Source organism: Melampsora larici-populina (assembly GCF_000204055.1).
Source record: "Melampsora larici-populina 98AG31 unplaced genomic scaffold MELLAscaffold_7, whole genome shotgun sequence".
In the NCBI taxonomy this organism is placed as follows: domain Eukaryota; kingdom Fungi; phylum Basidiomycota; class Pucciniomycetes; order Pucciniales; family Melampsoraceae; genus Melampsora; species Melampsora laricis-populina.
The window spans coordinates 1,091,992-1,118,611 of NW_006768771.1; the positions used below are offsets into that span (position 1 = coordinate 1,091,992).

Below are 26,620 nucleotides of genomic sequence, written 5' to 3' on the forward strand. Positions count from 1 at the left end.
ATTTTATGTTTACATAGCAAGCTATACTGAACAGGAAAAGGATAAACATTAAGACACTCACTCATATCAGAAGCTTCTCATAATCTGATTACCCAAAAATCCCTATATGTAGTTGACAGAACAAGCAAGGCCATTAATAAAACTTTTGGACTAAAACTGAAACAATCTAAAGGCTTATTTATAATTGATGAACATTTGAAAAAAAAAACTTTTTAAATGATCAACACAAATTGTAAACAGGTACAGCACAACACATTCAAAAAGTTTTCTTTCAAGTGTTCATCAATCATGAATATGGCTGTATCAATAATCAAATGCTTTTGAAACAAAACAAGGACTTTGTAGTCAGCACTCAAGTTCTTTGAATTAACCAAAGAGTCATAAGCTCCACCAAGTAAGAATTACAATACTAAATTATGTAGGTCTTGTATCAGAAACCTAATAAAGATTGCTTTGAGAATCTTTTATTCCCAAACCTATGTATAAGGAATAGGGGTACACAAACTTGAACACCCGACCTAAAAACCCATGGACAAAACCCATGACAACCTGATTGTATTTTGGGTTTTGTCCATGGGTTTTCCACTTTCCCGTTGGACAAAACCCAAAAAACAATCGGGCTGTCATGGGTTTTGTCCATGGGTTTTTAGGTCGGGTTTTCATGTTTGTGTACCCCTAATGATAATCCAAAGTTTCAATTTTGGATCATCTCATGCAACACATGAACTTTCAAACTGCTTGTTATCTAGTTAATGATGAGTTGAAAACCAATCATTGCACAAGAACATCAATCAAAATTCCTAGATATCATCATGAGAGGGTTCTTTGGAAGAAACTCATCAAGGCTTAGAAATGATTACATCTCCTGACCTTACCAGTTTGATGTGGTATTTGTAACCAAAAATTTCTTCTGGCCTGCCACTCTCAAGGCTGTACTCATAACCAATAAAGTTACCCCACCTTATCTGACCACTTTGAATAAAATGTCTCATGTTTCTTACATGGTGCTGATAAGTCAATCAGACCCATATCTACTGACCAAGACTCTTAAAACATCTTCTCATCCAGTTTCAACAACACCCATCAAGTACATCTAAACACTACCTTTCTTTAACCTAATCTTACTCCACCAACTTACCAGTGAAAAAAAAGTCTTGCGTTCATCTTTTATTATAATTCAAGGCCAAAGAATCAAAAATTAAAAAGAAAGGGCATAAGACAAACACACAAAAAAAAAGAAGATCACAAATCACAAAAAAAAATCACACAAAAACAAAAAAAAAAAGAAAAAGAAAAAAGCTCAGTTAAATAGAAGGGAAAAAAAAGTAAAACCATCAATAAGAAAAAAATAAAGAGATTGTCATGATCAGAAAAAAAGAAAAAGAAAAAGGAGTAGTCAAAAGAAATAAGATGAAGTTAAAATAGGGAGACGTTAATTTCCCTAAGTGGGGTGGAGGGTTCAAAGATATAGTGAAATCGAGCGAGAGGCAAAAGAATTGGATGGGAGAGAGAAGAAGAGATAAAGGGAGTAAGAATAACAAAAGATACTGCCGTAAGGACCGATTGGTAGATATAAGAGATGCTCCAAGCCTTCACAAAATCTACACAACGCACAGCATATCGTCATCAGTACCATAGCAGACACCAAGAAATTCCAACAAATGGAAAAACTGACTGTACACCTTCGTTTCGACTTTGTGACTGGTGGTTCCAGAGCTGCCACAATAGCTAGAAAAGCAACATCGAAGCAGAATGAGACAAATCAGTATTGAAGGTTGCTGCTCTGATGAGTTGAAGGGTGGATTGTACCTTCATCAAACACATTCTTGAGTCCTTTTTGAGTTAGAGCGGAACATTCAACATATTTCACAGCCCCGAGTTCTCTTGCAAGCCGTTCACCCGCTTCAGGTTGAACGGGTCTCTGCTTCTGTCGTGCCAATTTCTCAATCACTGCTCCGTCCTCTCGAAGATCGACTTGGGTTCCCACAATCAAACATGGAACTCCGGGACAATGATGGTGGACCTAAGTGGAATCCGTCAAAAGACCTCGATGTCAGACCAAAGGGCAAACGGTACAAAAAAAGGTGGAAACTAACCTCAGGAAACCACTTTTCCTTGACGTTCTCAAAACTAGCAGGGCTAGTGACTGAGAAACACACCAAGAAGACATCTGTTTGAGGATATGATAACGGCCGTAACCTATCGTAATCTTCTTGTCCGGCAGTATCAAACAGACCCAGCGTATAAGGATCATCGCCAATCATGACTGTGACGGCATAATTGTCGAAAACGGTTGGGACGTATTCTGAAGGGAATTTATTTGTAGTGTATCTGAGAGATCAAATAGCCATGACCGGTGATAAGTGTTTCGGGTAGGAAATAAGGCCTAATGAATCAGTAACTTTCCCATCAAACAAAACTGAGTCGAAACGACGAACGAGATTAAAAGACAGGTCTAGAACGTGGACTCCGAGGGTGATGGATTGATCAAGGTAAAGTCGGTCACGCAAACAAACAAAGAAGACACATGAGATTCATCAAGCCTATCGAGCCCTTGTGGTAAAAAGGGCAGATGTAGTCATGTAACAAAGGAGCTTTACCTTTCCTACAGCACCGTCACCGACTACAACACATTTGATAGTCTGCATATCGCTAAAGTTATTGGTTCTGCTTGTAATGAGGCGAAAAGGTTTCGAATAGAATGATGACTTGAATGCGACGAGTTAAAGAGTGCCTGCTTGGATTTGATGAGCTGGGTCGACCGAAGTGGGTTTAGGATTACTTGGTTGAGCTGTGAAAGATGAGCGCACCGGGTCAGTCAGAATACTGTGTGTGTTGCAAATGTTACATCAGAAGTAGAACAGTAATAAAGCTGAAAGAGGTGGTCAAACAGGGTCAAAAAGGTATCAAAATGCACAGACAAACGGACAGAAACGGGTCTGTCGAGCCAATGATACAGACTCTGATGCAAATCAATGAAGCAAGAGATGAAAAAATTCTCAAGGCGATTCCCTGTAGATTCACCCAGGTCACAAACCACGTTCAAATAAGCCTGTGAGAGATGTCAATGCTTCGGAATGATGAGAGAACTGCAAAGAGGTCAGGTAGAGAGAAGCATGAGGAGTTGAAGCGAATTGATCCAAATCCAACCAGGAGAAAATCCCCCCGGTGTATGATGGATAGACAAGCCTTGAGAAAGTACAGGATTACCACCGAGTCGACTGCTCAAACTGACGAGAAGATAGGAAAATTCCAAGAATGAGAATGGTCAAGAAGGTGAAAGCAAGATTGAAAGATGGAAGATTGATGTTCGAACGCGTATCTCCATCCGACTCTTACTCTCTCATGGTCAGGGTCCAAGGTGTTCACAGCCCATCATCACCATCGATATCAGGAAATGGTATAGCATATAGATGAGGTAAACATTTGCAAGTGTTTCGCAGTCACACTTTCTTTTCCATGAGACCGAATTTGTCAGCGAATGAGAAGTGAACATCAGCAGATTATAACTGAACAGCACGGTCCTTCTAAGATGCTGTGATCCTTGAGGTTTGCTCTAAGCAGCTTATGTGTATAGGACGCAGTGATGGTAGATCAAAGGGGTCATGCAAGATGACAAGGGAGCTGTGTAGACCGAGAGAGTTAAAATAACCTAATCTAAGCTTCCAGAACATCTTCATACTCGCGTTTCAGTTCATTGACGCTGGTCGTAGGTCGGTGATGGTACCAAAGGTGTAGGGCTAGATGAAAGACAGAGAAAGAGGAGATGAAGGAGAAAGAGAGAGAGAAGATAGGAAGGGAGGGAGAGAGAGAGAGAGAAGATGGGTTGATCAATTGATGAAAGGAAGAGTACGAACTGATGAGATGAGTTGAGATTGATGAGTAATCGAAACTTGAATCGATTAAGTTGATTCGAGATCGGTTGACCAAACTGAAAGTAAAGAGAATTGGCTTATGAGTTTGCTTTGATGATGATGGTGGTGGTGGTGGTTGCTTTTCTTGAGATGGTTGCTGTGAGTGGTGTTGAAGTGCTATTGTTGGAATCGAATAGGTTGAATTAGATGTTTGAGGATTTGGGGTGGAGATGATTTGGTGATGTGGTTTGATTTTTTTTTATTTTTTTTTTTCGTTTTTTAGAGGGAAGAAAGTGTAGTTTGAAATGATTGCGATAGCGTCTGATCAAAAGTCCTTCCTGTTTTAAAAATCAGTTAAGTTTGGTAAATTCTAATCTCTGTATTGAAATTTAATTCCAACGCGCTGTTTGGTGGTCGATCGATCGAATCAGAGTGGGTTAGTTGAAGGTAATCAATCAGAATCAGCTCAGCTCAACTTCACAGTCAGAATCACAGTCAGCTTCAGAGTGAGAGTGAAAGAAACAATTGAAGAGGATCCGAAAAGACCCTTTGAATTCAAACTTCAAAAGTCAACATCAATCTTAAGCAAGCTTAAGTGTATATATTTATGTACTTACTTAATATCTTAACCCCAAAGACAAATCAAAATCAAAACGAGGGGCAGGCTTAAAGACCAATGAAAATTGATAAATCAATCAAACAATAGCTTTCAATTTGATCTCATCCGTGGACACTGGAGGCTGAGCTTTCTTCAAATCGATCACCAATTATGTAAAGACCTGGTTCAATTTCTTGTTCGTGATAGTTATTTATGTCTTTTTTTCAAATTCAATCACCTCAAAGAATTTATTATTATTGTTTTTTGATTTCAGTTGAACTTGGAATTTTAAAATTCATTGGGACTCTTCATTCAAACCTTAAAAGATATCTTCCTTTACAAGCATTTTGACAGTCTTCAATAGGAGGTTTATGTACCAAATTAGAAGTCACATAAATACATTAACACACTTTATGAACCAATCCAACCTGACTTGACTTTTCAAACCCTCTTGATCTCTGACTTTTCTTCATCCTCACCCTAAAAAAGAAACAAACCTTCAAGTTCATCTTACAAATTCTATTCTCATCAAAGTGAAAATTATGAGTCATGAGAGCCAAGCTTCATCTTACATTTCTTCTTGGCTCATTTCAGAAAATCTTTTATGGGCTCAACTCTTAATGATGGCTATCAATCTCACATCATGTAAAATTAGATACAAAACTTAAACTCTGAGGCTATCATACAATGTCAGAAGATTTTTCATCAGTTTCTTTCACCTCATTGGATGTTCAAGAGATTGATTGAAAATCTAAAGTCTGACAGTTGTTGAATATTCCTTTCCCTTTCTTTCCTCCTAGACAACACTTTTGTTTGATAGTTTAGGCATACTCTCCGAATTGTGTATGACCAGTTTGTTCAGCGTGTTTACGAGCATCAGCTTCTCCCACCTAAAAAAAGACACAACGATCAACATCTGGTTTTTCGAAAGAGTTCTATTTGGGGTCAAGAGAGCTTACCAAAGCGGTTTTACAAACCATACAACGTAAACTAAAAGAAGCCGTGTCTGTAAAATAATGTTGTTCTCTTAAAAGTTTAACTAGTTGTAAAGAAGAGCTTAAGAGATCGTCTTGAGAAGTTGAAAAGATGGTGGTATCGAATGAAGTATCGGTGGTTGAAAGATCAGGTGTTAGAGTAAGTGCATCATAATCTAAGGTTTGTAAGATTTCAACATACAAGAAACAAAAGTTAGTTAGTTAGAAATCAAATCATCAGGTTTGGGTTAGGTAGAGGATTGAAATGGGGACTGATAACGGATTCCAGAATAGATTAAAATGATTCGGTTGGAATAGTTTTCGGATTCTCCAAATCGATCGATCTGATAAAAAGATATATGATCAAATGGTTTAGTTTGTTTGTTGGTCTGCTGGAAGGAGTGATGGATTTCTAGAGTAGGATTTCTAGAGTAGGATCTCACACTCACTCTTCCGGTTTTGACATCGATTGAACAGATTTCCGTTTGATAATGTCCGGAAAGGATTGAAATTTCTTAACATTCAAAAGTATACCGTATAAGACCATAAAGGAAGAGCAGGAAACCAAAGTGAGAATCAGATGATGATGAGCGTTTGTTTATCTGATAATGATGATTCAACCAAAAAAAAAGTCATCATACCAATCGCACCACCCCATACGTTCTTATCCAAGATTTTACTGATATAAAGTTCAGGAGAACGACCCAGAACAGCTTCAGACCATTTCAAAGGATCCTTTCTAACAGCTTGAGCTACGATTTGTCTTAGTTTTGATGAAACATTAGATTGGGTTCGTTCCAAACAGAGTCCGATTGCATTAAAAAGACATGAGTTGTCATCAGCTATGAGTCTGAGGATAAGGTGACCAAGACCATCGATTGGAACTGAAACGTTTTCAGGCTTAGATTTTGAAGATGGGTTTGGTGTCGATGCTGATGCTGATGCTGAAGGTTGTTGAATTGAAGGAGCTGAAGCTTTTGGTGGTTGAATCAAAGGAGCTGAATTGGTTAATGAGATTTGAAGAGTTTCTCCGTTGGTGATGCCTAAGGACTTGATCGTTGCAGTTGGAGATGAATCAGGAAGAAGTTGAGGTCTTGGAAAACCGAGTCGAACTACACTTGTGCCGGTACCAAGAAGGAAACGGGTAAGTTGAGAAGAAGAGTGGCTTGATGATGATCTTGAAGTAACATAGATTGGATCTTACTTTCAAAAGTTGAATCAGCAAGTTGAGTATTGGATGAAATGATTTGATATAATTCTTGTCGACTTGAATTAGGATTGATTTGAATGGTAGAAACACCTGATGGAGATCTGTTTAACACAAAGAAAGTTTAGTGAAATGATCGAAAGAAATTCAAACTGATCGAAAAATGATAACGAACCTGATTCTCAAGTTGATCACTTCCATCTTTCAAGACAAAATTCTTAACGGAATTGGATGTGAAATTGGATTTCTGGATCCGATGCTCAGCGATGAGAGAGGGATGAAGATGTGACAGAGAATTGTATCATGAAGAAACTCCTGATCCCTGGCCCGAAACCATACATACACATATTGACTCACAGGATCCTCTAAACTCATTCAACATCTCATCATCTTTTCATCATTTCCTGGAATCATCCCATTTTGTCCTATCAATACACGATTTGAAGCCAGATGTCCTTTCACAATCAACACGCATGGTCAGATAGCATGGTGTTGCCATTGTCTTTGGCATACTCCAGAGGGGCCGCCAGAAAAGCCGAGCTGGATGCGCCTCGAATCCAAAACTTACGCTCATCACGGGACCCAGTTCCAAGCTGACTCAAGAGCTTATGAAGGATTGATGAGGCCTGCATTGAGACTCGCCCAAGACCGCAGAAGTCTACATACAAAGAAAGGAATAAACAATCACAAAGAATTGGTGTGTCATATATTATGGCTGAGGCGCTTGGGACATGATCTTTCCTGGTGATCTTTCCACGGCTCATCCTTATCCTGCGGACTAACCTGCTGTCACTGGTCAGGGTTTTCATCCTCATGTGAGTCATGTTTCCCGTGTAAGAAATCATTTATACTTGGAGAGAATATCCTTGAGGGTTTGACCTTTGACTGTTCTATGAGGTGTTGCATTTGCCAATCATCCCACAGACTTGGCAGGACTGGCGTGGAGCTCAGCCTCGTCGCTGCTAGATTTGTATCATGACAGCAGAGCTCAGGCATTGTGGAAGCTCTGAAATGGCCGTCTCGAGGCTCGGCCACGGTTTTAAGTTCAAACCAATAGCCGAGCTCACACCTCTTCACACACGACATTAACCAATTTGTTTTGGCCGTTTTTCTCCGACCTTTCCATCATGGCGACACTTTGAAGATACATAAATTCATCATTCGAGTCAAAGTCAAAGAAAGATAATTTTGTTTGCCCGTTTTCTCTACATTTGTTGTACTTATCATTACACTTCTTCAAGTTTGACTTCCGTTTCTTTTCTTTACTTGTCGGCTATTGTGTGCCAGTCCTTCATACCCCTTCTGCCATTTTGATACCTCTCTCTGCAATTCAAGATTTAAATCAGAAACAGGTTCATCAATTCAGGTTTATTGGTTTTGATTGCTGGACGTCGAATATAGATCATCTGCAGGTTTGTTAGAATATCTTGTGTTTGCTAACTGGCGCTAATATTCGTTTGTTTATAATAGCATTCCCTCATTTACGTCGTTCAACCCACAAATTGGAATTAGCTAGCGGTAAGCCTCAGATTTGCTAAGTATCTTTTCCGGCTAGATATCCACATCTGACTATTGCCATTCATCCAGTGTTTTTTTGAATAATACATACCACTTTTTGACTATGCCCCCCTTCGTATTCCGCGGCTTTGAGAACGGTAAGCGTGAAAGAAGCTTAAGCCAGCTTGAAAGCCAGCTACATATACTTTCATCAACGCATAATCTCTGCAGCACGCCCCAACACTCTTCGTCTACTTCCAGAACCGAAAAAGATGACGCCAAGGATCGACCAGAGTTTCTCATTGCGCAAACGACAGCCGAGATGAAGGGAATTGAATTTTTTGCCTACAAAGGTTCTACATTGGCCAAGCGTCGTCTCGAGCTTTGCCCATCAGACGAGAGTATTACTTCTTATGATACTTATGGTCAGTTGTGCTCTGCAGAGTGTTATTGGATATTCGCCCGCGTACCTTAACTATCAGCTCAAAGATTGATGATTGATGACCGATTTGAATTATTGAACAGGTAAACCCGTCAAATCAGTCGACACTTCCACTAGCTTAACGCCCAACGGCTCACCTTCGAAGTCAGTCTCAAGATCGAAATTGATGGCCATGAATCGAGCAATGCGTTTACGTATGATCGAGGCAATCAAACGCAGAATCAGATCCACTTTATCCAGCGCTTTTTCAGGCGGATCGAGAAAACGTCAAAAACTAGGAATAGAAGATGATGAGTGGCTTGATGTGACGGCGATAATCGAAGAGCATACCCAGTCCACCAAAGGGTATCGCCAATTGAACGAATTTGGACGTCTTCAACCTGCCACTGGTCCATGTGCGAAACCTTACGTAACAAATGATACTTATCACCTTGATCAGATCATTCAAAGTGACCTGATGTGGCATTTTGAATCGTATCGCCCAAACTGAGTCATTGGGTCAGAGATGTTCGAAATCTATTCAACTATGGTTTTGTGGACAACCTCGACCAGATCTTAGCGTGTACTCATATAGACCCTTTGATGAGTCTATAGGACATTGTCTGATAGCCGTAACATACATGTTTTTATTTCAACTTTTGCTTGCTTATTTTCATCAATCGCACTATGTAGGCATCTTTTAAATCCCATTGGACATTTCTTATAATCTCAGTAATTATTTTTTTCATCAGTCTCGATGGTTTCCATCCGCTGTGTGTTCCGCTTATATATTGGCCTATTATTTATGACTTCAACTGCGCAATTTAATGTGTGTGAGGCGTTCCTTTCTTTTATATTGTGATTTCCATGAGTGACTATATTTGATCTTTACCTCTATCAATTTGTCTCTTTGTACACGTTGTCTGTTCTTTACACTTTGTCATAGTCGACGGATCGAAGAGCTTGTTCACGAAGCCACTAATGATGACGATGAAATCTGTTTTACAATCCTTGAATCGATGTGATGTGATTTGACCCGAACGCGATTAAGAATTTCTTTAATTTCTTCCTAGGGAAGCCTCAATGCATGAGATTGAAAGTTGCCACGGAGGAACAAATATGGAAATTGAAAAGATCATCTTACTCGTAAAACATGATTCCTCATCACATCTTACACTTCTCTTGTAAGGCGTAAATGATGATTCTTGAATACAATGATCCAAGTGACAACTTGAAGAAGAGACGAGAGGATTGTCTATTTTTTTGTTTACCTGATACAGTCTATGTATGTATGTGTCTCTATGAAGAGAAATTATCAACTTTTCGAATTAAAAGATAAAGACCTTCCCATATCATTAAATTACAACAAATAATTCCAACAAAAAACCTAGACTTTTGATACCATTACAGAAGAGTTTAAGAAATAAGACGTTAAATTAATGAAAACACATAAATGAAACATATTCAACATAAATAGGTTTTAAATTCTAGTCGTAATCTTGATTAATCCGGCAAACGTCTCATACCATTCATCTGTCTTCTTTTTCTCCTTCGATATGATGATACCAACAGTAGACTTACAAGTGGAATAGCAACAGCAAAGATCACAGCTATAGCAATCACAGCACCAGATGGTCCTTTGACACTATTGACATTATCAGCGCGCATCAACTCTGCTAGTGCCTCTGGGGTGGGAGGAGAAGGTGGGCCTGGAGGGATTGGAGAAACAGAGGCGCCGTTTTGAACATTAGAGGCTGTAGAGATTGGGTTCCCAGGAAGAGCGGTAGATGTAGGGGTGTTTTGAGAATTGGGTGTAGGATTGGTTGCGGAAAGATTAGTGGGTATTGGAGGATTTAGTTGAGGTGGGGTCGAGGAAGTGGAACCGTTCTGGCTATTGATTGCATTCACGGACGATGACAAGCCAGGGGGTCCATTCGGGCTTGTCCTATTTGGAGGTGGTGCGGTGGGATTCCGAGATGGAGGATTGTTTTGGGTTTGAAGAGGGGTAGTAGAAGCGGTAGGGTTGTTTGTAGGATTTATGGGATTCGTAGGATTTGTTGGATTTGTTGGATTTGTTGGGTTTGTGGGATTCGTAGGATTCGTAGGATTGGTGATAGGAGTTATGGGGTTGGCGAGGGGATTTATGGGATTGGTCGTGGTAGTTGTTGGATTGGCTGTAGAGGCTGTGGGGTTATTTGCAGGAATGGTAGGATTGGTGATGGGAGTTGTGGGATTGGTGATGGGAGTTATGGGATTGATGTTAGGAGTTGTAGGATTGATGGCAGAGGCTGTAGGATTATTTGCCGGAAAACAGGATTGATAGAATCAGGTGTAAAGAAGGCACTAGCTTGAGTATGTTGCACGTAATAGATGTTGGCTCTTGCTGTTCTAGAAGTCCTTGATCTTTTTTGAATAAATATCATGATTCCGATGTTGATATAGGTGGATTGTATTCTGATTTCAAGATCTCAAATCAGGGCGAATTTGTGGATTCCTAATGTTAAAAGATGGGTTCGAAAATCAGCGTTTGATCAATTTGAGTGTGAAGAATTTCTCTAGAACATACTCATTCACGACTACTCCAACTGCTTGGATTGTTCCGAGCTTCAATAAAATCACCGTAGACGTCGAGACTCAACTTCTTCTAAATGTTCCTCAATCCAGTGTACGAATATCAAGACTGATACCACAACGGTGAAGAAAAAAAAACTGTAAGGATCATTAGTTGAGAACTCAATCAAGGTGGATTGACATTTCTGAGGAATTCTGGTTAAGATGAAAGGTTACTCACCACAAAAGTACTCAACCAGATGCTGAAAAACGAATATGCCCGACCTGGGGCGTGAGATTAATAATTGATGAGATGTCGAACGGATAAAAATACAAATTTTAAAAAGTTGGACAAAAATTGAAATCGAAAAGTGGGACTTGCGTTGACCCTCGAAAGGTTGTACAAGTTTGCAGGTCATCCATATCTAGACGAACACAAGATTTTTTCATCCACTTCTGACGTGCCACGGGGGTGTAGAGTAGCTTGGCTTGCTTGGGACCTACCAAGCCCAGCACAGCCGTAAGGAAGTCAAAATTAGCTGGTCTCAAAAGTCATGGTTGACGAGTGCCACGGGGAGTCCGATTGATTGCTGACAATGCCGGGATTTGAGAGTGAACGCTGAGGTCGTGGAAATTCGGGCGTATGGAGTGATGATTCTTGTCGCAATGGGCTGCATCTTCAAGCGTCATGGCCAATCCATTCCCGTTCATCAGAACTTCAGAATTGACATGGTCGGGGTATTCGAAGAGCTGTTACATACGTGATACGTCCTTCCAGGTCCTTCCACAGTATCTCTGGGACGTGTCACGTATTCTTTTAAGCCATCGTCATCTCGGCCATATGCAATTTGCTGAAGCATCTTCCGCTGGAGTTGTAGGTAGCAAAGATGGTCATCAGTAAGTCACACACTGTCGAAATTTTGCAAGTACTCGACTCTCTTGAGCTAGATTGGTGATTCTTTCTTTATCTCTATTTTTCATTTATCACTCAGCATTGGTGTAGTAATACACATACTACGCGACAAATAGTGCAATAATTACTAGATTCCAACTTCAAAGGCAAGTAGAAGCAACAAACCATGTAAATATACACATTGGGATTCATTTTACTACACTTGGATGTTTTTCTGTAGATAAAATCATAAGGTCTCAATCATGTCCATATTGCCATTGGTCAATGCTGCAACAATGTCTCTTTTGAAATTGTAATACCATTTCGCAAGAAGGTGAGCTACATGATTTTGTCAATCCAAGATATTGAGCATTTGGAATCCCGGATGAAGAGCGTTACATCCAAGGAAAGTATGAGGTAAATGAAGCCCCTTTAGCGCTTGAAGCAATAGTCCCGAATAGCGACTCGCAGGAGTTGTCAACTTTTGTTTTTAGTACCTCAAGCAAGCAGTTGAGTGGGTGATAAGATCAGGTCTCAAGCTCATGATCGATTTGGTGAGGCATGTACCATCTTCACCTTGAATTGAGTTGAATGCTCCTTTGCCATAAATTTCATCCATGGCTCAGCACAACGCTTCTGGTTCACATAATGGTTGTGCTAAGGCTTGACAAATATATTCTTCTTGCACTTGATTCCACCTTGACTCCACCGGTGCTCTATTCACAATTCACTCATCTGTGATCATCACAGACAACTGGAGGCAAAGGAATGATAAATTGGCCGAATTACCCAAATAATCTTCTTCGTTCTAAGCAAACACTCGCGGAAATCACCAAAGAGTTCTCTCAACCTGAATATGGTAAGTCTTCATCTCTTGATTTGAAGGAAAATTGATTAATTACGCATCTTGGACGAGATCATGGGTCATCTCTGATGTAGGTATTACTTTCCCTCTGGCAATCAACACTGTGCCATTTTCCTTATCCTAAGGCAGCCTAAGGCTTATTGCCCAGTAGTGGGAGATTGTAGACTTCTCTGAGACCTTACGTCTGAGTCTCATCAGACGTTCATGATGCTATACCCTAAGCTGATCTGGGACCTCACCCGGCAATAAGAGTGGCCCACGTTAGGAGGATCTTTTGCATATGTACCACTATGTCATCGTCCATCATTGGGGATCTCGGTACAAGAGTATAATGTCTTGCATCAATACCGTGACATCCATCAATCGACATCTCAAGACTGTCCACGGCTTTGTAAGCACTGCGCAGCTTTGAAGTGGCCTTGCCGTCAGGGTCAATGACTGACCGAACTTTCACGTTGATCAAAATCGAGTTGGGCGGGGTATTCAAAACTCGGCGGTTTATGTCACGCATCTCCTTCCGCAGGATCTCTGTCGGCCCTTCCCGTCATTGGCAAAAATCCCAACTATGGCGTGCCCTCAAGCAGCACATCATTATATCGGCCATGACACCCATCTTTGAAGCCCTCTGTTGCATCTCCCAATAGCAAGAATGACAATCAGTGGGTACTTATACGCTGACGATCTTTTGCTACTCACCTTGGACATCGTGTTGAACTGCGAGATGATGAATTTCGCCTATCTCTGAGTTTCTTTTTGCGAAAGGTTACTGATCAATCGTGCCGGACTGTTCCACAGTAGGCCATCGTGCTGCACTGCGAGATATGGTTTTCACGGATCTTGGAGTTTCTTTTTGCAAAAACGTAGGGTACTCCTCAATATTTTCGGACTGCTCTATGGTCAGGGACTCCAAAAAATGAGACACTCAGTGGAAAGAAGAGGATATATAAACGGGCCACAATATTTCCGTTGGCCACAATTTCTACTGCCTCCCCAACAACAGACCTTGTAGACTTTGATAAATAATTTATAAATTTCCACAAAACACTTCTTCTTTTCTCTCTTTACCTTTTACAATTCTTTGATCAAAATGTCGAGCTTCATGACTAAATCACTTGCTCTCTTCGTTATTTTGTGTGTGATGGCACCGAGCATGTATATTGACGCTAGAGCTGTTCACAAGACCTCTGATATGTCTTCGCACCAGACTCGGGACCACTCCAAGAAAACCGGAAGCTCGCACAAACAAACCGGAGATTTGACCCAGTCAACTATGTCATCGCAAGCTGGTGGGGATTTGACCAAACCCTCCGGAGTCATGTCTCAACCCGATTCTACTGAGCAAGCGGATGAAGATTCGACCAAGAAGAACAAGTACTCGCAGGAAGAGTCCACAGATTCAAACAAGTCAACAGGAAGCTCGTCTCAAGTTGATTCATCTGAGCAAGCCGATGGAGATTCGGAAAAGACGGGTACAACCTCTGAGTCTCAAGATCAATCTGGATATTCAAACAAGCCATCAGGAAGCTCTTCTCAAGCCGATCCTTCTGAGCAAACCAGTGAAGATCCGACCAAGCAGGGTAAAACCTCGCAAGAAGAATCCGGATATTCTCATAGTTCATCAAATCAATCCACATCTCCTTCTGATCCATCACCAGCGAACACAACCTCAAGCGGGACCAACAGAACCTCGACCGAGAGAGCTTCCACTTTGCACGCCACCGGTCACTACATCGGAAAACGACCAAGCGATAGTTGGCTGTCGGCGAATCCAGGTTGGTGAATTTTCTCTAATCTGAAAGCTTCGTTCTTTTCACTTATATCAGCTTTGCCTTTCATTTTTGTAGCCGAAAAGTCCAACGATGACGTCCAAGCTGCTGAATGTGCTCACAATCTCCGAACTCACAGTCAAAATTTCGCATACTTCAAGATTGATGCTTCAAAGGCTAACAACCATGGTGCACCCTATGGAACTTGTTATGCTACATCGGTGTGTAAATTCTTTCTTCCAAGCTTTTCTGTAGCGCTGAATTGATACTTATCATCTCCGACCCTTGACGTGTGTGACAGATCGCTCCAGAGGAATCAGAGTTGGTAGCGGATGAGACCTATGATGTGTTCTTCTGGAAGTGAGTCATGCCAAACCGCATTCTACTCTTGGGTCCACCATGGCTTACATTCCGAATCCTTACTGATTCTGATCGAACAGCAACCTGGGTGGAGAACCGGGCGTAGGAACTGGGCCTATCCGAAACTCCGAGACTGGAGTTGCTGGCTACGAGGACACGGAAGGAAGACACTTCGATGGCGAGAACCCTGACAAGTCACCTTAAGAGCTATCTTCTCTGTTTGTTCAGGAGTCGTAAAAGCTGGAGCTCTGCGACTGAATTTATCAGTTACATTTATTCTTTCAAATTCTCCCTTAGGCCGAGTGCCTCTAGCGTCTGCCTCCGCGTCTCTTTTCAATCGTACTGTGGACCATTCGATTCGTGAAGAACGTTTTATATTCATTACACTCCCTCCTGATTTGTCTTCTTTTTCGTGACAACGTTGTCAGTCAACTTCCGCTGTTTGATTTGAGATCAGTAAAGTAGCTCTTGTGCTTTGAAGCAGAAATTACATTCATTCCATACACCAAACTTTCTTTGTGATTCCAAGCAGATCTTATTGAGACTCGGACATATCAATTGCTTATATCATCACAGTTTTTGAGAGACTCAGCCCAGCATTTCTGAATCCCCTTGACACTTGAGCCGCATGTATTGCTCGTATTGGCCATTTGTGTCTGACTTAAGACCTTAAGTACATAACACTAAACTTGACATCCCATGACGTCAGCTCATCCTCGAGTGATCATCATCATTCTAAACCACAAGCGCAGTTTACTCGTCGTTAATTTTTCCTCTGTTTACAAATTATCAAAGTCAACTTCCACAAGGATGTTTCTAGCCCGCAGACCTTCCAGAGTAGCTGCCTCTTTAACTCGAACACCTTGTGTGACCTTGACTCACATACGATCTTTGACTAACGAGAGTCACTCTTATGAAAACATTTCACTTACCCAACCCTCACCATCAGTCACTCTAGTTACTCTTAACCGACCGAAGGCTTTAAACGCGCTCTCCTCACCACTCTTTCATGAGTTAAATCATGCATTCAAAAATCTCGACGCTCCTGATTCTCAAACGGAGGTGATCGTCTTGACCGGTAACGAGAAGGCTTTTGCGGCCGGTGCAGATATCAAAGAGATGAAAGAACGTACACTTCAGGAAACCTATGGGGCCGATTTTCTCACACATTGGACTGAAATCACCGCTGTGAGGAAACCGATCATAGCAGCTGTGAGTGGATATGCCCTTGGAGGCGGTTGCGAATTGGCAATGATGTGAGTGAACGATGAGGCTTCATGGAAAGGCACTGGAAAGCTAAAAGGTTGAAAAAAACAGGTGTGATATCATTCTGGCAAGCCCGGATGCAACTTTTGGCCAACCGGAGATCAATGTGAGTTGGGACCAGACAGCTCGAGTCTCGAGAGTTTGATCATGGTTGAAGGTTTCTGCTGCAGCTGGGCGTCATTCCCGGCGCAGGTGGTACTCAACGATTGACCAAAGCGATAGGAAAATCGAAAGCGATGGAGATCGTCCTCACAGGGCGTAATTTTTCTGCTCAAGACGCCTATGATTGGGGCCTCATATCAAGGTGATTTTTTGATTACTCAATTCTACTCCAAGCTTAGAAACGAAAACAGATAGGAAAGTCCAGGTATCTCGATTTCTAAGATATGATCATTTTAGAATCGTACAAGGCAATCACGACGAGCTTGTAAAGGAAGCCGTCAAAGTGGCCGAGAAGATCTCTAGTAAAGGAAGATTATCGGTCAAAGCCGCCAAAGAGGCCATCAATTCAGGTTAGGATCAAGTTTAATATCCCCCTTTTTGAAGAAGTACACAAACAAGTATTGCAGAAATTGATCTTGAATGGGTGTTCTTTGGCTTTCTTTCCAGCTTACGAGTTACCGTTACGCGAAGGTTTGAACTTTGAGCGGCGACTCTTCCACATGTTATTTGCAACGGTATGTCTTGTTTGATACCTATCTCATCATCATAGCTTATAAAAGACAATCAGCAGCTAGCTAATTGTGCTTGTTGTTTCTGATCATTTCATGATAGAATGATCAAAAAGAAGGTATGAGGGCCTTTGCAGAAAAGCGTAAACCAAGTTTTACCAATTCTTAATTCACTTTAGTGTTCCAATTGTTTATGGCTCCTCTCAAATGCATTGTCATGACTGAGACTTTCAAAGCAGAAGGTAAATCCTGACCTAACCTATTCTTGTATGCAAGCTAGGGTACAGAAACTCAGTTGCCTCTTGAAAATATCCAAGTACATGTAAGGTTTCTCTACGACCATTACAACAAGATTGCCAGCCAAAACTCTCAGCTAGTTCAGTGCTTGCTTTAGGCCCCACCTGAATTTTACCTCTTCTGACACCCAAAGCTTCCGAAATCCGCTTGCTATCAAAAACATCCCAATCATCCTCGATGACTCCAACAGGGCACCACCTCTGGTTTAATACTGTGAACGTGGCTTACAAAGTGCATTTGTGAGTCGGAGCACAATCTGGACTTGTGATGCCTTGAGGGTGCTGTCAGTGAGAAAACAGTGCGCTAGCTAAAGGGCGTGCCCATGAAACGCAAAAAACACAGCTCACGTCGTCTGGTGGGGATTGCTTCACAAGATGAAGTTTGTTGAGGTGTTGGTCGAAGAATCTCTTACTTGCTCTCTGCTCAACTTTTTTCACGGTCAGAGAAGTTGACTTTTTGTTTACAAGAAGGCGCGCCTGACGTGGCTCGCCGCTCAGCATACTGCTGATAGAAACGGGCGCGCCCTCAACTGCTGGAGCTTGAAAGACCTTTCCAACTTCAAGGTGTTTGCAGAGGAGATGAAGCCTCAAGTTGTGTTGCTCCGTTCATCAACCCCATCTTGACGGCAATAGAACCATACCACGCATTGGGATCGTGATGAAAACATGGGACATCTCAGGCCACGATACAAAAACCTTTGCCAAAAAGCCAGTTCCTTGCTGTCGATTTCGTTTTCAGATCATCCGCTGAAGCCGAATCCTTCATAAGCACGCGTATCGAGTTGATTTGATGATATCGTGACATGATTATACATCTCAAATTCGTTCTTGTAAAGGACTGAACTAGCGTACCCATGATTCACTCATTTTAGGGTCAGTTATTTCTATCATGGAGCATTCTGGACTCGCTGCTTCAAAGCCAAACCAGTCCTAAAATATGTTTACCCTTCAGTTATTTTTCACCTCAGGGAGTGTCTGCCTTCTCATATCGCGGGTCAACCTCCCTGATTGCAAGTAAAGCATACCCAATCCCATCAGTCCATCCTCGTTTTGGCCTCTCCTCATCGTTTTACTACCACATCATTCACGTTCATTACGCCACCAAGATCATTTTACACATGCACCTACTACAAGCGACACCCATTTTACTTTGGGCCGCTTTCTTTCTCAGCTTCGAAATTTCCATCACTACTCAATCATTGTGGTCGGATATCAGCTCTGATATTTTCGGCACTCAGAATGAATTTTCAGGTGATCAAACTGATACAGCCCCCGCCGATACTGCCATACGTAGTCAAGATTCGGACTCATCGGAAGGGACTACTCCGATAATCGATTCTCGTGAAAAGTATACGGCTGCCAGTACAAACACCGGATTTGAATACGGCAAAGACAAGATAAGAGGTGTTAATATTGGCGGATGGCTAGTAACGGAGTCTTGGCTCACACCAACCTTGTATAGAACTGGGAATAGTAAGATTGTGGATGAATACACATTTTGCCAATATTTAGGGTACGCAAATCATCTTGTTTCACTGAAATAAAACTTTACTGATGTTCAATCATGACAAATTCTTAAAGGCGAGAAGAAGCAAGCAAACGTTTGCGCGCACATTGGGATTCATTTTATACAGAATCTGATTTTCAAGCTATGAAATCATATGGTCTCAATCATGTCCGTATTCCCATTGGTAAGCTTTCAACCGTATTTTTTCAATTGCATCGTAGTACATATCATAGGCAGCTGAGCTGAATGTGTTTTTCAATCCAGGATATTGGGCGTTTGACATCTCAGGCGGAGAGCCCTATGTCCAAGGACAATATGAGGTAAACAAGCCTTCTCCAGCGAACCCTCGAAACAAATTTCCTGAATATCAAACTAAATGAGCTTACGACCTTTGTTATTTAGTACCTCAAACAAGCAGTTGAGTGGTCAAGAAGAGCAGGACTCAAGGTCATGATTGATTTGGTGAGACAAATACATTATACATGTAATTTTACTTCAAAACAAATCGGAAGCTCATTTGTCGAAAAATCTTGACCATGACTCAGCACGGTGCTCCTGGTTCACAGAATGGTTTTGGTAAGGCTTTGGAAATATCGTAGAGATATTCCTGCAACTAGCTAGTCATCATATATTCATCTATTTTTTTTGATCATCACAGATAACTCTGGACGTAAAGGACCGATAAATTGGCCAAATGATCCAAAAAATATACTTCGTACTAAACAAACACTTGCAGAGATTACCAAAGAGTTTTCTCAAGCTAAATATGGCAAGTCTTTATTTCTTAACTTGTAGAAAACTTGATCATTCACATTAACCACACTTGCAATGAAATGTGTTTTACAGCCGGAACGGTTACTAGCTTAGAAGCACTTAATGAGCCTGCTGGATTTGCTAATGATGGTGGAAAGACTTTGAATACTGCTAAGCAATTTTACCATGGTATGTTTATCTCTTATATAGTTGAAGTATCTTGAATGTTATAGAAAGCCACTAAAATCTTCTTTGCTTTATGGATTTCTAATTTGGTAGACGCATACGATATTGTGCGATACCCTAACAACGAAACTCTTCAATCTGATTTACTATATGTGGTACATGATTCATTTCAGCCAATCGAAACTTGGTCAAACTCTTTTCCATCACCAAAGTATCAATCAGTTGCATTAGACACACATATCTATACGATCTTTGACAAAATATCTATAGAAAAGAGTGATGATGAAAGAGTAGCAACTTATTGTGCTATGGCTAATTCATTAGAAAAAAGTAATCAAGCCATCTTAACATTTGTAGGAGAATTCGCACCTAGTCCAACAGATTGTGCAAACAGTGTTAATCATCAACCTAGTGGATCAAGATATGATGGTACCTATACTGGATTTCAAAAGATCGGATCTTGTATAGGAAAAAGTGGATCTAGAGAAACTTTTTCAGAAGAATATAAACTTAGTTTAGGTAGATTGTTTGAAGTTCAAACTACTGTTTATGAAAAAGCTTCTGGATGGATCATGTGGACTTTTAAAGCTGAGAATGCAGATGATGGTAGTTATGATGCTGGAGTTAAGGTCAGTTAGATCCAATTTCTTTTTCTACTTGATGGATTTGATTTTGAATGAATTCTTATTTATCTTTGTTTTTTTCTCTGAATAGGGAGGTTGGATTCCTAAGGACCCAACTTTCAAGGCTCATGGAAATCAATGTAACTAGGTGAACTATTCTTTGATTTCCTTTTTTTGTAGTTGTATAAACTCATTTATGATCACTTTGAAACCATATATATATATCACATATTCTTTAATATCTAAAGATGATACATTCTTTCCACAAAGTCACTATTTCATTAATACATTTCTCATTGATTTATTGTAATCCATTGATGATTCTTCACACTTAAAATATATATAAACAAAAACTAATGAGATTCTCAGAGTTAACTCGTTTCCAAATAACAGCATCAATGCAAACGGTAAAAGATACTGGTGGGATTGAAAGCTGTAAATCTGTCATCAAACGCTGAACAATTCCACGCATTTTCAACAAGTGCACCCTGAGAATTTGCTTGTAAAACAACTGGTAATCCAGCTCAGGCCTACCAGTTTGATAGAATCTGCTTTTCTTCTATGACAAATGATAATCATCACTTTAAAGATTCAAAACTATATTGTCATACAATGTTCAACATCTACAGTTTTTAAAAACAAAGCTAAAACAACAAAGAACTCAAAATTCACATTTCAAATTGTCCTTCTTGATTTTTCAGGTATTTCATTCGGTTTGAAAATAAGAATTTCAATCCAAAATTCAAAATTCAAAATCTTTGCAGTGAAGGAGAAGTTGAAATTTTTCAAATCTTTGTAATGTTTGATTTTGACAATCTTCATTTTTCACCAAACAAATAGACATATGGGTCTGAAAGGTATGGGTTATGAAAGATATAGGTTATGAAAGATATGGGACTGGGTATGTATGTGGGTACATCTTATTATATGGTAAGATCACATGCATATATATCCAATTGAATCTTTGCATCTCAACAGATTAAGTTTGATTTTCCCGCTGATGGATGCATGTGGTAAAACATACTGCAGGTCAAATATGGAATAAGTTGAGTTTAATAAAAACAAAAACATCTTGATTTCCAAACCCAAAGTTGATCCAAAAGATTGATTTAAACTTTAAAGGTTCTTTGAAGTTGAGGATATAGTGGTACATACACATACATCTCGTGAATGATTTGCATAACTTTTCAGAAAATCACTACAAGATTCTTTCATCAATGAAGTTGAGTTCTTTTGAGCTTCAACTTGATAAGTCCTGCGTGACTTGTACTTTATCAAGTCTTATCAAGTCTTGTGTTGACTACTGGTTGATTATGTAAGGTCCTGCGTGATGTCCGTCAACTACTGACACTGTTGCCTGTGACATATTTCATATCTTTTGGCAACATGTCTGTTGTGTGATAGCTTCTGTCAGGGATGCAGGAATGAGTACCGAGTATGAGTATATACTCAACTGATACTCACTTTGTACGGGTTTACAGGGCCAAAAATAGGCAAAAATACTCAGTATACTTAATAATACTCACTTTACTGAGTAAACTCATACTCACTCCTGCATCCCTGGCTTCTGTTGTCATTTCGCTATATTTAACCTCACTGACAGTGGCGCAGCAATATAGGAAAGATGATCTTTTTCTTCACCTTGCTTCCCTCTCAATCTCTCCACAACTGTTCTAGGTGGAAATGTTTCTCTTTTATTTCTTGCTCTCTATGTTCATACCAAAGTGAAATAAAAATACAAAACCTTTCCTCTCAACCTCTTCACGCTATTCCAACTGTTTCGTGATCTCAAGAGGTTATGACAGTTATGACTCATGAGCCCATCGGCTACCGCTTGAAGGCTGAAGCCGTCTCTGATCTGGTATAAACTCAACGAGAATTCTAAACTCTATTCTTTTCTCAGCAAGCCAATCTTGTCTTTCTTCTATAAATCCTTCGATTCGGCAAGCTTCCAAGCTCTAGCGCTCCAAGATTGAATGTGTGTGCAGAGATCATCCAAAGCATCACTCTCTCCACGCTGTTCCATAAACTTATCAAGCTGTTTGGTGATCTCAAGAAAGGTGTGGGAATGATTTTACCTTTTTGGTGATGATTTGATGAAGTTCATAAAGTAGGAAATACATGAGAAAGATGATGTCAATATTTCTTTGTTGTAGACAGTTTATGTAAACCGAACTAGGTAAATCAACTTTTTGAATTGGTTTGAGTACATCATCAATGGTTCGTGTTGAGAGTTTTTTTTGGCGATGATGGCATGAATACAAGTCGGTAGTGAAGGAAGGTAGAGAGTCAGTAAAAACTTGTTGTAGTTAATTTTTTTTATCAACGCAAGATTATAAACGAGACCCTTTTGCTAGTCAAATCTTAAAAGTGTAGCTTGTAATTCAAAATGAAATCCTTAAGCATATAAACCAGATTGCAGATATAAAGAAGTGAATTTAAATAGAGATCTGTTTGTTCGTTTTCCCTTTTCTTTATCAAATTATCATATCATATCCACAATTTATTATAATTTTATTTATCAAATCAATCAATCAATCAATAGATACGGTTTTGAGAAAGTGATATTGAAGATGATGATGAAGAAAAGAGAATCAATAGTGATACCGAAAAGTAGTTTGATGAGAATAGTGACCAAGTTTAAGATTAGTAAAAAGGTATGTGTGTGTGTGTGACTTTGAGAAGTGAATTAAAATAAACTGTAGTTTGAATGATGATGTTTTGAAATGGTTGTGTTTTGTTGATTGAAGTTTTGATTGACTGACTGATGATGGTTTGATTGTTAATTTTTGGTTTTTGTGTTCTAGTTGACCATGGGTAACAATCCATCATCTCATCATCAACATTCTTCTTCTTCTCGTTCTCATCCTCATAACCATTCAAATCAAACATCAATTCAATCTTCAAGTTTAAATCCTTTTCTTCATTCCTCATCTTCAAATCAACAACATCAACAACAACAACAATCCAATCCTGGTCCACCTTTACCTCCTCTCTCTACCACTTTTATAGACGGTGGTTATCTTTTACCATTATCTAACATCTATCCTGCTTCTCAACAAGATTGGTTACACGATACAACTCAACGTTTAATCTTATCTAAAAAACTAGCACCATTCTATCGTGGATTAGAAGATTGGGAATCCGAATGGGATACAAATCAAATCTTATTAGCATTACAATCAGCTAACAAATCAAGACAAAGATTAATTCAAGACATTCAAAAGAAAGAATCAAAAGAGAAATCAGAACAAGAGAAATTAACTAATTCAGGTACCACCTCTCGTAGGTTTGGTAAAACTTTAGAAGGTCCAATTCATCATTCAATCTTAATCGATTCAAATCCTCAATTTCGTAAAGATGTCTTTGAGGCTGTCTTGAATTGGGAAATCAGATCTGAAGAAGCTCTTTGTTATTTGAATGAAACTGCTGAATGTCCAATTTGTTTTTTGTTAGTATTCTTTTTCACTTCTTAAAATCATTTCATTACATTACTAATCATTTCTGCACGTTTTTAGATATTATCCTTCAAATATCAACTTATCTCGTTGTTGTCAACAACCTATCTGTACCGAATGCTTTGTTCAAATCAAACGTGCTGATCCTACAGCTCAAGAATTGAAGAGTGAACGTATGTGATCGATCTGATCTTCACAGCATCTGATCGTCAATCTAATCTTCTTAAACCCACCTTTTTCTCATCCTATGTAGCTGCCTGTTGTCCATATTGTGTTGAATCCAATTTCGGTGTCACTTATGAAGCCCCTAAACGACCAACCACAACCACCACCCCACAAATCCAAATCAAGTCACCACCGTCTGACGATCCTCTATTAACCGAATCTTCAACTCCTCCAACAAATCATGAACTTTCAAGATCCTCATCACCTCCAAGTACTCCGATCCCAAGTCTTGAACCTAATGAAACACTAAACCCAACCCAACCAAGCTCATCTAAACGTCGACAAAACACAAGTCATACAAGTCAAGATGTGGTGACCACAGATTCAATTCAACCAGATTGGCAACTTAAATTAGAAGCTGTCAAGGCTACTGTAGCAAGAAGAGCGAATCGACGGATCGTCTTTAGACAAGAAGGAGATCGATTGATACCAGTTGGCATCACATCTTCTAGAGACCCTTCTAGTTCTTTCTTAACTGGGATCGAACATGAATCAGGAAGTACTGGAACCGGCACTTCTGGCACTGGCGCTGGATCGATTAGTAGTAGAAGAACATTAGCCTCTTTTAGTAATTTGGTAGGAGGACATGGTAGTAGTGGTAGTAATGGTGGCAGTACTAGTTCTAGAAGATCAAGAAATGAAGCTTCGTTTGGTGTAGATTTAGAAGAATTGATGATTATGGAAGCGATGAGATTAAGTTTGGTGGAAGAAGAAGATCGGAAGAAGAAGGCGATTGAAGAAGAAGCTAAATTACAAAAGATTAGTCAAGCGATTTCAGAAGCTTGTGATGAGAGTAATCCAACGGTTCATCAACCACAAGATCAACAACATCAAGAGTTAATGAAGAATTCAGTTCCGTTTGTGAATAAATCTTCTGGTCTTACTGATACACCTTCTACTTCACAATTACCAATTTCGATCTTAGATGGTGCTTTTAGTACTGGAAATCGTTTGAATGATGAACCGAGTTTTGGAAATGAATTGAGTTCTACTCCTCCTAGCCATAAGATTTCAACTAGACCTGATACACCAACACCTCAAGGATCTGATAGTCTAATGGGACCAAGTCTTTCAGAAGAACCTAGTACTCCACGTGCTTCTTATCTTTTATCTAGACCGATTCCATTAGTCGAAAATACCAATCAGAAGATCAGTCATCCAAGCGAACCTAAACCAGCAGAAGTTTCGAAACCTTGGGCATTGGAAAGAAGTGTTTCGGCTTCGAGTAGTTTTTTGGTACCTGATGAACTTGATCAACGTAAAGTGACAGATGAAGGGATTTATGAAGATTTAGGTGAATATGAACCTTTGGTTAGTAAAGTTTCAATCGGATCTGAAGAACAATCAGCTACTGGTAGTGGGAGTGGGAATAGGAATGAAGAAGGAGTAAAGAGTGATGGCAATCAGGAAGAGGTGGAGTTGAGTTGAAATGAAATGAAATGAAATTGGACTGGGTTCATTTGATTTTGATTTGTATGAATATGAATGATTTGATTCTATCTATTTTTTTTGAGTTTGATTTTTTTTGATTTATAAGTATGAATATTATAAAAATACAAATATATATATATAGATAGATTGAGAGATATATACAACAATATATATGATCTTTTCTTATCTTTTTTTCTTATCTTCTTTTTTTTAATTCTTTTTTTTTGTCTGTTTGTTTTTTATCTCTTTTTCTTTTTTTTGTGTGCAGTATGTTTGTGAAAGGAGGGATTATGGTATGGTTTTTTAAAAAGAATAGGAAGATGAAGGGGGTTGGATTAGGTTGGGTTTGTTGTATTTGATTTTTTTTAGGGATTCTTTTGTGAATGAATGAATGATTGAAATGAAAGAGAAAGAAAAAGAGAAATTGAAATTGAACTTGAAATTATTATATACTATATTTTTTTATAACATGTTTAAATTTAAGTGGTTTTGAGAAATCCAGCTTGTTTGAAAGGTTTAATTTCTTCTTGGAATTCTTGGTACAATTTAGTTTTCATTGATCAATTGAAATTTCCTTTAAAAGTGAAATTTTATGGTGAAATTGAATGGCTTCTCAAGTTGTTGGTACTTACATATATACCTTTGGGGCACGTTCACTTAAGCACATTCTTATCTGTAAATTCATGTTTGATGTTTTGAAGTCTTCAGGATCACGAGTAATGACTTTGTAAAGTTGATGATATGCTGGTCTAGCCCATCTGAAGTGATCTAGCGCAGAGATCCGGCTTGACAGTCGACGGTACCGCACACTGTACTGTCCACTGTTATGTCATTCAAAAGAAGTGCCACAGGTGAATTTACTACGGAAGCCGTGACGTGAAGTGACCGCCACCGTTTTTTCAAAACTTCGGTTTTCGGTTTTCGGTTTTCGGTTTTTGGAATTTGGGCATGTCCTTCAATTTTTGATACACACCACGGGCTACCATCACCGAGAACACCAACTGACACCATCACCACCACCAAGGGTTTATTCCACACTCGTATTTTCACTCAGCACCCACCACCGAGCATTTTTTCCACATCTGTCTTTTCACCACCAGCTAGCTATGTACGAACATCACCACCCACCACCGAGCTATCTTTTCACACTTGTCTTTTCACCAATCTAGCTATCACCACCACCACCCAGCTTGAGTATCTTTTATCAAAGTCCAGACTTG

At 39.7% G+C, this 26,620-nt stretch overlaps 8 protein-coding genes across 8 annotated transcripts; 5 read left to right on the plus strand and 3 right to left on the minus strand.

Moving 5' to 3' along the window:
- Positions 1–1,142: 1,142 nt before the first annotated feature.
- On the minus strand, positions 1,143–4,103 carry MELLADRAFT_55242 (uncharacterized protein; the record flags this gene model as incomplete). Its single annotated transcript, XM_007406936.1, has 7 exons — positions 1,143–1,601; positions 1,676–1,728; positions 1,810–2,023; positions 2,097–2,331; positions 2,439–2,455; positions 2,601–2,791; positions 3,858–4,103. The coding sequence occupies 6 exons, from the start codon at positions 2,646–2,648 to the stop codon at positions 1,593–1,595; spliced, it is 576 nt and encodes a 191-aa protein (XP_007406998.1).
- A 974-nt stretch (positions 4,104–5,077) lies between these two features.
- MELLADRAFT_74313 (uncharacterized protein) lies at positions 5,078–6,899 on the minus strand (the record flags this gene model as incomplete). Its single annotated transcript, XM_007406935.1, has 7 exons — positions 5,078–5,342; positions 5,412–5,602; positions 5,707–5,770; positions 5,876–5,940; positions 6,068–6,538; positions 6,631–6,737; positions 6,809–6,899. The coding sequence occupies 7 exons, from the start codon at positions 6,832–6,834 to the stop codon at positions 5,274–5,276; spliced, it is 993 nt and encodes a 330-aa protein (XP_007406997.1).
- An 870-nt stretch (positions 6,900–7,769) lies between these two features.
- MELLADRAFT_71135 (uncharacterized protein) lies at positions 7,770–9,707 on the plus strand (the record flags this gene model as incomplete). Its single annotated transcript, XM_007406744.1, has 5 exons — positions 7,770–8,045; positions 8,104–8,151; positions 8,221–8,555; positions 8,656–9,380; positions 9,498–9,707. The coding sequence occupies 2 exons, from the start codon at positions 8,255–8,257 to the stop codon at positions 9,060–9,062; spliced, it is 708 nt and encodes a 235-aa protein (XP_007406806.1).
- Positions 9,708–10,031: 324 nt separating this feature from the next.
- MELLADRAFT_60857 (uncharacterized protein) lies at positions 10,032–12,612 on the minus strand (the record flags this gene model as incomplete). Its single annotated transcript, XM_007406934.1, has 6 exons — positions 10,032–10,100; positions 10,133–10,839; positions 11,343–11,364; positions 11,863–11,967; positions 12,117–12,228; positions 12,491–12,612. The coding sequence occupies 6 exons, from the start codon at positions 12,610–12,612 to the stop codon at positions 10,032–10,034; spliced, it is 1,137 nt and encodes a 378-aa protein (XP_007406996.1).
- Positions 12,613–13,996: 1,384 nt separating this feature from the next.
- On the plus strand, positions 13,997–15,188 carry MELLADRAFT_95229 (uncharacterized protein; the record flags this gene model as incomplete). The annotated part of the gene is made up of 4 exons (XM_007406745.1): positions 13,997–14,630; positions 14,703–14,845; positions 14,926–14,984; positions 15,065–15,188. The coding sequence occupies 4 exons, from the start codon at positions 13,997–13,999 to the stop codon at positions 15,186–15,188; spliced, it is 960 nt and encodes a 319-aa protein (XP_007406807.1).
- A 606-nt stretch (positions 15,189–15,794) lies between these two features.
- Positions 15,795–17,090, plus strand: MELLADRAFT_34335 (uncharacterized protein; the record flags this gene model as incomplete). Its single annotated transcript, XM_007406746.1, has 6 exons — positions 15,795–16,240; positions 16,302–16,356; positions 16,421–16,554; positions 16,650–16,762; positions 16,860–16,927; positions 17,025–17,090. The coding sequence occupies 6 exons, from the start codon at positions 15,795–15,797 to the stop codon at positions 17,088–17,090; spliced, it is 882 nt and encodes a 293-aa protein (XP_007406808.1).
- A 1,245-nt stretch (positions 17,091–18,335) lies between these two features.
- Positions 18,336–20,434, plus strand: MELLADRAFT_34244 (family 5 glycoside hydrolase; the record flags this gene model as incomplete). The annotated part of the gene is made up of 9 exons (XM_007406747.1): positions 18,336–18,730; positions 18,799–18,908; positions 18,989–19,044; positions 19,127–19,186; positions 19,270–19,300; positions 19,383–19,497; positions 19,587–19,666; positions 19,757–20,292; positions 20,378–20,434. 9 exons carry the CDS (start codon positions 18,336–18,338, stop codon positions 20,432–20,434), a joined length of 1,440 nt encoding a protein of 479 aa, XP_007406809.1.
- A 2,425-nt stretch (positions 20,435–22,859) lies between these two features.
- MELLADRAFT_115656 (uncharacterized protein) lies at positions 22,860–25,833 on the plus strand (the record flags this gene model as incomplete). Its single annotated transcript, XM_007406748.1, has 4 exons — positions 22,860–22,943; positions 23,094–23,737; positions 23,805–23,917; positions 23,998–25,833. The coding sequence occupies 4 exons, from the start codon at positions 22,860–22,862 to the stop codon at positions 25,395–25,397; spliced, it is 2,241 nt and encodes a 746-aa protein (XP_007406810.1).
- Between the last annotated feature and the right edge of the window lie 787 nt (positions 25,834–26,620).